Source organism: Oppia nitens, unplaced genomic scaffold (assembly GCF_028296485.1).
Source record: "Oppia nitens isolate AA-2021 unplaced genomic scaffold, nextdenovo-longstitch-racon4-pilon3 scaffold13_pilon_pilon_pilon, whole genome shotgun sequence".
Taxonomy (NCBI): Eukaryota; Metazoa; Arthropoda; class Arachnida; order Sarcoptiformes; family Oppiidae; genus Oppia; species Oppia nitens.
Window position 1 is genome coordinate 143150 of NW_026533192.1, and position 9864 is coordinate 153013.

At 35.7% G+C, this 9864-nt stretch overlaps 1 protein-coding gene across 1 annotated transcript; it reads right to left on the minus strand.

Moving 5' to 3' along the window:
* Positions 1-284: 284 nt before the first annotated feature.
* Positions 285-9289, minus strand: LOC128959158 (fatty acid synthase-like). Its single transcript, XM_054305100.1, has 12 exons — positions 9149-9289; positions 8539-8691; positions 8203-8475; positions 7782-8143; positions 7460-7724; positions 7121-7393; positions 6494-7066; positions 3369-6398; positions 3049-3303; positions 1639-2981; positions 478-1542; positions 285-401 (listed from the first exon to the last, which is right to left on the minus strand). The coding sequence occupies exons 1-12, from the start codon at positions 9249-9251 to the stop codon at positions 285-287; spliced, it is 7812 nt and encodes a 2603-aa protein (XP_054161075.1). The 5' UTR covers positions 9252-9289.
* Positions 9290-9864: the final 575 nt, after the last annotated feature.

Consider the following 9864-nt stretch of genomic DNA (forward strand, 5'->3'; position numbering starts at 1 on the left):
ATTTATTTCTATAGAATAATATCAATAATGAGTTATCAGTTTTACTTAAGTATGTATTTATTAATTTTTTTCGACAATTAATTTTTAGGTTAATAATGTAATAAAATAACTATCAGGGAATTTGGTAGTATTTTTTGAATCATTTATTAAAAATATAATAAACATAATTAACTATTATTATTATTATACATTAAATATTAATGTTTAAAATTAAAATAGATATATAAACTGTATATCTAAAAATAAAAATTATAAATGATTTAATGAGTGATCACTGATATCATCTATTTCTTAGACATATATCTATTGATGGATTCGGCGATCTTATCAAATGTTTTATCTGTTTCATAGTCTTTATCTCCGGCTTCGACGGTCTCGAAGTTGAGTTTTCCTTCCAAACCCTAAGTCAAACATAAAATAGAAGATTATTTGCTAATTATTCAATAATTTGTTGTCATCTAAAATCACTGGACATACCTTTTCGGGCAAAAAGTATGCATTTTTAATCTTTTCGCTAATCTCTTCGGGTTTGACATCATTTGAAAAGTCGTACGGTTTGATGACCAGTACTTTACCATTAATTTTCATATACTTGGATAACACATCCATTTTCATCTTTTTATATTTGTTTTTCATATTCAACCGATGAGTTGTAAAAAGTTTTGCCCGTTTGAAACTATTGGTTAAAATTTCATCCAAATCTTTGCCGGTCAACGACTTGCCACAGAACCCTCTGACTTCTGCCGATATCATCTCCAGTTTCGACGGCACATCCGGTTTAGTAGATATATCTCTTTTAAGTTTAACTTTCATTACATACGGCATGTCTTTTGTAATAATCGCTATAATAGTGTCCATCAAATAGTCGTCGGTTATCATCTCTTCATCAATTGTCACCTCTGAAAGCATGTCTATGATGACTGCTTTGCCTACCGGTGCTTTCTTCAACATTTTCATAGCCAACAGTGCACCGTAAAAATGTCCCAAAATATCGAAATCGCCTTTCGGTTCCAATACTTTCATCAGATTACAGTAGTAGCGGTTAATCTCTTTAATCGTTTTGAGATTTTCCATCTCTCGGATCCAATTAAGACAAATGACTGGACGATCAAGTTTTTGAGCTAATCCTTCCAGCGAAGCAAATATGCCCTCCAGTGGTGGCAAAAAGTAAATGGGTTTACCAGTGGTTACGTTGTTTAGTCGGGTATATTGTTCGTTGGGTATAATAAACTTAACTTTAGACAGTTTGGCTCTACAACTCTTGATTTCATCGGCAAACTGTTTCATTTCGTCTACCTTTCCCTTTTCAAAGTCCTTCATCATACCAATGGTGATGTTTTTTATGTCATTCAGCGTTACTTTAATGTTATATTCTCTTTCCAATCCCTGTTGTAGTTCCACTGCAAACATAGACTCCATACCGATCTCACCTAATGTTAAGTGATTGGGTGTTGTCTTGGGATCGATACCCAGTGCCACCCAAACCTGATTCACAAGTTTGGACTCTTTAGTGCCGCTCGTAATTTCACGCTTAGCTCTCATCTAAAATTAAACCACAAATGAAATAATTATAAGTTTAATTAATAATTGATTTTAATGTCTTAATGTTTTAATGTTAATATATGTGAGTAAACATACCAAACATGAAACCACAGCGTTATCTGATTGCAATAATTTATCCATAATTTCTAAACAAGAATTAACTCTTTGTTTAACCACAGCAGCCAAAGAATTGTTGATATCAGAGTCAGCCAACACACCGACATCACCGATAGGTCCCCATTGAATGGCCAGACCGTGCAGTCCATCTCTACGTCGAGATTCACATATGCGCTCACAAACAGAATTAGCAAATCCATAGTTAGATTGTCCGGCATTTCCTTTACCACAAGCGACGGACGAAAAGACAACAAAATAGTCTAAATCTATACTCAATTCACGTGTTATGCGATCCAAGTTCTCGAAGTTCTTAGTCTTAGAATCAATAGTTTCCTGAAATTTATCAAAAGTATGGTTTTCGAGAAGACAGTCGTTGAGTACGAGAGCCAAATGGAAAACACCACCAATTGGTCCCAATTTCTGTGCTTCGCTTAACAACTGTTTAGTTCCTTCGCTAGTATTGGTGTCATGAGTTGAGACTAAAACATTTGTATCAAATTGTTTCAATTTGCCGCCCAATGCCTTCAATCGCTCCAAAATAAACTTCTGATAATCAGTTCTAACGCCCTTTCTTGAGGTGAGTACAAACCTACGGGCGCCCAAAAACAACATCCAATGTATAAACTCCATACCAAACCCACCCAAACCTCCTGTAATGATATATGTCTTGTTAGGGTTGAAATAAGTTTTTCTGGTGACCATTAACTTCTTGGACGGATTGAAACCCGTTTTGGCCACTTTGGCCTCTTCCTCATCTCTCATACGAATTACAATCTTTCCGATATGTTTACCGGTAGTCATGTATCGAAAAGCCTTCTCAATCTCTTCGGCCTCAAAGACATTCTTATTGATCGGACGTATCATACCGTTAGTAGCGTTTTCGTGCATCCAATCAAAGAACTTCTTAGTGAATCCTCTTTTAAGATAAAGTTTTTGGTCGACCGACACACCAATGAACGAAATGTCTCTCAAGAAGGCAAACATTCCCAACTGTTTGTTCATTTGTAGGTCATATTTACCGATCTCAACAAAGCGACCGCAATCGGCAACACATTCATAACTGGCGTCCAGTTTATCGCCGGACAGTGAGTTGAGAACCATATCGACGCCCTTTCCTTTAGTTATCTCTTTAATTCTATACTTGAATTGAGTATTTCTTGAGCTAAATATCCTGTCTTCAGGTATCTTATAATTTTCAATCAAGAATTTGCGCTTATCTTCGGTACCGACGGTCACAAAGATATCGCAGCCGTAGTACTGGCAGATACTGATGGCTGCCTGACCCACACCACCGGCGCCCGAATGTATCAAAATTGATTCACCTATTATTTAATAACACAATATCTAAGTTATTAAAAAGTTATAAAAATAAGTAATGATTTGCAATACCTTTAACCATATGTGCCCTTTCAATCAGTCCATACCATACAGTACTATAAGTGGACAGTATGGTGACGGCATCTTCCATCGACCAGTTATCCGGTACGGGTGACACTAAATCTGAGTTCACATCAATAGACGTGGCATAGCATCTGCTCATATCGAAACCACAGACCCGCTCTCCGGTATCAATACGACGTCCGGCAAACTCGAAACCGATGAGACAATCGGTGAACAGCATCTGAGGACCCGAAGCGATACGGCCTGAGATGAGATGGAAAATATGTTTTAAATTTTAATATAATTAACAATAACCTTAAATATCATACCTGTGGCAAACATGACGTCTCTGAAGTTCATACCGGCACAGTATATATTACACGGTATCTTATTTGCCGGCAAATTGATAAAATCGTAACTTTCTTCAGCCGACACCAGATTCTTGAGGTCATACCATTGCAATGAAGCCAAATCGCGATTGTGGCCAACATTGAGGAAGTATTCAGTCGACTCTTTTTTGTCATAATCTTTAGTCAGAGTGTAGTGTCTGTAAGTACCGATCTTTCCGTTTTTCAACACATTTATTGGCAGATCGTTAGACAATATATCAGAGAACGGCTTCTCTTTAAAGTTGACTGTTTTGGTCAAATTGTCGTAATCGAAGATACATCGGATTGTCTCACCTCCCGGTTCCAGACGTAAGCAATTAACGAGACCAACGATTCCGTTCTTTTGTGAGTCGTTTGCAATGAGCCATAAGTTTTCATCTGTTTCGTCGTTTTCCTGCATTTCGATAATTTTTTCTTTTAGTTTTTCAAACCATTTCTCCGTATTTGTGGTATTTATTTCAATGATATTATCTTTTTTTGGTACTTTTGGTTCTGTGAACAATTTGCGGAACATTATGGCCACTGATCCGATTGTGTCAGTTTTGCGGCCAATTATGTTGAAACCAACAGATTGTGCCGTTTTGACAAAATCTGTGATACGTTTGCTTAAACAAAAATTATCGATATGTTGTTTACCGTTCATCTGATTCAATGCCAACTCTGGTTCAGTGAACTGATACCTGAAGACACACAATAAGAATCCTTTATCAGCGATGAGATCGAAAACGTCTTGCAATTGTTTTTCTGTGTCCACTTCCCACATGTCGGACGAGTCGCGTATTATCACAAAATTAGCCGATGGGATATCATTGGGAAACACCGACTTCTTGTAGTCCCATTCAATCCACTTAAACGACTCTTTCTTAAGATCATCGCTTATCGAATCCAATGACTTGACGGCCACCGTATAGTTGACATCAATCGGATAGATGTGAGAAGTGGCCAATTGATTATCTATTTCTTTGACTAATAAACCGTTTGTTAAGTTAACTTCCAAAACATTGATCTCTTTTTTCGGTACAATACTCTCACTGACAATATCGACAAACGCACGGATCAAATGCTCATTTTTTGTGATATCATTGATGATATCAAAAGACATATCATATTCCATATTCTTTTGCAAATCACTTAACACCTGATTTGTATCGATATTACGATTTTCATCCAAACATCCTTTATATAACTCGTTGAGTGTCTTAAGCATAATATGATTATCTTTAATATCAGACAAAGACTTTTTTACGTATTCATCGACAGATTTATTACATTTATTGTTATTATTATTGTTTGTATCAATTGATTGTTTTATTAGGTTTGCCATCGATGAGCAAATCTTTATATAATCTTTGACGGTTTGTTTATTATACTCGTCAATAGCCATACTGTCCTCGTTTGGCAAAAACTGATAGGATTCGAGTCGCAAATCTTGTGTCTGTTGTTTCCTTTGTATGGGAAGTGCCAACAGATTTTCTACTTCGACGCCGTGTGTGATAATCATACGGGAATTCATGTCAACCATAAATGGTATAACTGATGGATAAATGTAAAACTCTTTACCGAACAGCTCTTCAATATACTCGACACTATTGGTGTTAAGTATTCCCTCTACTTCTTTGACCTCATCGTTCTCCACTCTCTTCTCAATCAGATCATTGATGGCGTCATCGGAAACTTTTTCTTCGTATTTTGGATCAACAAACTGTTGCTTATACTTAGCCACTCCTTCGTACAATGTCTTCGGGTCGCATCTCAGCGACTTAATCATCACCGGAACCATCATCTTTCGGAAAGCCATTGCAATGGCCATTGTCTGAAGCACAGAGTCCATAAATGTGACCCAATTTCCATCCCATTGGATCTCACCGTACAGGCGATCAAAGTTGTCGGTCTTAATGTTCTGAATTCGCCTAAATTTTGGGCCGTAATCGTAGCCCAATATCTTAAGATCTTTGTAAATATCGTCTGCCGTAAGTGTAGTTTCAAAGTCTTTTGAAGCTAATCCTTCCGTCTCTTCTATTAAGATATTTTGTAGAGACAGTGCGTACTCGTCTGTCGTGCGAACCTTTCCAACGCACGTGACATTACCGGCCTCTAAGATAGCAAACTCTCCGGACACGTCGTGATACTTGACTTTAATACGTGTGATGTCTGTGTCCGACAAGAATATCGGTCGCCGAAACTGAACGTCCTCAAAGACGACCGGCAACTGGTTCCACAATTTGCCGTACTGTGCGGCCATACGACGCCAGGCGAGCATAAGATAACCGGTGGCCGGATATAACATATTTCCGTCGATACAGTGTTCCGGTAGAAAGGCTTTCATTGTTTGCGATGGATTGTAGATCTCATTCAAATCGGAAGCTGTCGACCGAAAGAAATAGTCCGGAAACTTACGGACATTGCATGAGTACGAGTGATCCCATTTGATAAGCGAACTAATCGATTGTGTGCTTCGGGCCACTGGCCACTCAACTCTCGGGTATAGGTTTTCAATATTAGGATTTAAACCCAACTCATAGAGCTTTGCAATGGATGTCAATAACATATCGAGATTTGTATCGTTGGAGTCTTTTCTGATAAGTGATACATAAGTTCCCGATTCAAGAGTTTCTTTAACTGCTTTGGAGAAGAGTCCGTGCGGTCCGATCTCCAGAACAATAGCATCTGAAGGAATATTCTTGAATTTATTATAGAAATATACGGGACTAATGAGGTTATGCACAAAATACTCGGCTGACGCGGTCTTTAGCACGTCATCCACATCTGAGTCTAGCAGTGCTGTTGAGATCCAAGACTTTGATCGCGGCTTTGGATTGGGAACCACTTTCTTCAATTCATTAATCAATTTATTAGCTGAAGACATGAGATATTCGCTATGATATGGGATGTCATGACTTTGCAGTTCACGAACAAAAACTCCCTTTTTATTCACCTCTTCTACCATTTGTTTCGTCTCTTTATATAAACCTTAAAAATACAGTACAAAACAGTAATAGTTTCTATTAACTCAAAGTTAACATAAGTGTAACATATTTTTTAAAATAGACTATTTTGTAAAATACCTGATATGACAACAGTGTCTTTACCATTGTTACACACAACAGACACGCCTTTCGGACAGATTTTCTTTGCCTCACTCCATGACATCCCTACCACAGCCATCAGTCCCTTTGGTATCTTTTTATCACTTTCTGTCACAACTCCTCTATAATATGTCACTAAAAGTGCCTCTTTGGCAGTCAGTGCTCCGTCAGCATAGGCAGCGGCTATTTCACCGAATGAGTGTCCAATAATACCGTCGGGTGTTATACCCAAAGCATTAATAACATCAAACAATGCAATCTCTATAGCAGTTGTGGCACAGAATTTATTGGTCATTGAGTTCATAGAGTTGTTGTCATCAGATAATAGCAGATGTTTTAAGTCAATGTCATAGGGTTTGAGTATTTCATGGCATTCCTCTATTTTATCGGCAAATATCTTGATTGGCATCAATGCCTTAGCCATACCTACCCATTGACCTCCCAGTCCAGGAAATAAGAAATATATGGGTCGTTTTGATTTTAATGTAAACAGTGACCACTGTTTCTTATAGTCATACTTATTATCACAAGTTTTCTTAATAATTATTGAGCCTATTTAATATACATAAGAAAATCAATCAATTATTTAATTATTTATATTTATACCTCTATATGGAAATCCTGATGAAGTAATATAAGGCTCGACTTTCATAATATTTGTTACCAGTGCCAGCAAATCACGGCTGACTTTCTGTGGATTGTCTTCAATCCATTTGAAGAAACTATTTAATGCCGACTCAGTTCTGCAGCAAATATTAACAATTCTGGGAATAGTGTCCGCAATGTTGAGACTGTCCTCATCGGCCACTTTATAGTTTGGCTCAAGTAATACGTGTGCGTTAACACCGCCAACACCGAAATTGTTGATTCCGGCAATACCTATATTATTCAATAAATTTCAATAATAATTATTTTAAACATTTTATTATTAATTTTTTTGCAAACCCGGTGTATATTTCATATTTTCAGTAACAGGTTGTAGTGGTGGACACAATTCTTTGATATTTTCTTTAATTTTATTTAAATGAAGACTCGGAGCAATGCATTCATTTTCATAAGCGAGTAGTACTTTAGTCACAGACGATGCCCCGGAGGCGCCCTCCGCGTGACCGATATTGCTCTTTAATAAGCCAACTGGTAGTACTCCCTCGCGTTTAGGTTTTCCACAGTAAGCATTATATATGGCTCGGGCTTCTTGCGGATCCCCTACCTATCATATCATTATATCGTATACTAAGTATTGTAAATAATTTCAAGCGATATATACCTTAGTTCCAGTCGCGTGCGCCTCRAAATAGTTGACATCTCTGGGGTCGACATTAGCCTCTTTGTAGACCTGAACCATAAGCTCTTCTTGACTTTCAGCAGAAGGGAAGAACATACCCATCCGTTTATTGCCGTCAATATTAACACCACTGTTCAATACAGTGGCGTAAATGCGTTTGGCATCTGATTTTCGTTGCAATAAAAAACAACTAACAGTTTCTCCCCTAACAAATCCGTCGGCTGACTCGTCCCATACTTTGGGAATACCATCCGCGGCGTTCAATCGAGTCGATTGAAATATATGGTTAGACAGAGCCTGCAAACATATCTGAGTGCCGCCGACTATGGCCTGTCGGCACTTCCCTAAAAACAAATATAATTAAACAATATTTTATGAACATTTAGAGGATGTTTTTTATTACCTAATCTAATGTCATTGAATGCCGTATTGAATGCCACTAAACTCGATGAACAGGCCGTGTCGATGATCATTGATGGACCTCTGAAGTCATATACAAATGATATGCGATTGGCGTACAAACACTTTTGAGCGCCCGGTAACCATAACAGGGTTTCAGTCATAGTAGAYTGAGAGTCCGGCTGTACGTCTTCRGGCAGACCTTCGGGCATTCCGAACGACGAGAAGCCGATATAAACGCCAGTGTCTGAGCCTCGGAGTGATTGAGGATTTATACCTATTATGTAATAAAAGCATATAATGGTTATCTATAATATATCTATAAAATTGAATAACATACCGGCGTCAACTATGGCCTCGTAGGTGGTCTCCAACACAATACGTGACTGCGGATCAATCACGTCGGTCATAGTGCTGGTGATRCCAAAGAATAGACCATCAAATTTGTCAATATTTTTCAGTTTACCCATACGTGGGTTCATACCATACAAATCTATAMCAATCCATTAGATATTATTTATTAATAGTTTATTTTTTAAATAAATTAATTATTGTAAATATTAATCACATTTAAAAATCTCATTATTTACTAAAATTAATTAACTTATAAATTAAAAATAATTTTTAATTAATATATGAAAATTATGATAGCTTTGATGACAAATATTTTAATATATGAGATAAAAATTAATAATGAAATGAAATAAAAAATTATTAAATATTCTTAAAATACTAATACTTTTTGAATGTCAAAATCAATCTTAAATTTTTTCATCATTTATCACTATTGTGTTTTATAAACTAATTTTTAATTAAATAAATATATGTCATATTAATTTAATTAACATAATATTCATAAATATTCTCTAATTTACATAAAATATAATATTATTGTATTAGAAAGTCATATATTAGAAAGTTTTCAAATGAAATAAAAAAAATTAGTAAACCTGTTGGCCATCGCCTGTCGTCAACAGTAATCATATCGACTTTATTATATAAATTGTCGGCAAACTCATCGGTGGAGTCGGACTCCGGGAATCGGCCACTCATACCACTGATCACTATATCCTCGTTCACCACTTGCCACACAACACGCGGCATATTTGAAGACATGTTTGTAAATTTTACGTATTTTTAAAAATATAATTCAATTATTATTTAGTAAATTGAAAAGAGTATTAATTTTTTTAATAATCTAAAGTTTATTCAAAATATTTAAAATCAATTTATATTATTTTTTGTCTTTGTGATCTAACAACAAAAAATTCAATTGTGTAAACGGGATGTCATATTTATAGGTGGTGGACAGGTCCATAATTATTTAAAAACATAAGTATTTAATTTATAGTAACGCTAATATTATAAAAACAAAAAAAAGCAATAATAACAATAAAGAAAACAACATTGATTGTAATTAATCAGACAATCATTAATTAATTATAATATTATGCATGTATTGAATAAATTTATTTTCCATTAATTGTATTTCATTTTTTGTTACCAAATAAAATGCCAGTATATTAAAAAAAGTGCAAAATTAATGGGGCTAATTAAGCACATAAATTGTTTTGATAATTATTATCAAACATCAATAGGGCTTTCCTCATCAATGATTACAATTATTATTAATATAAAATCTTTATGTATTTTCTTATATATTGTA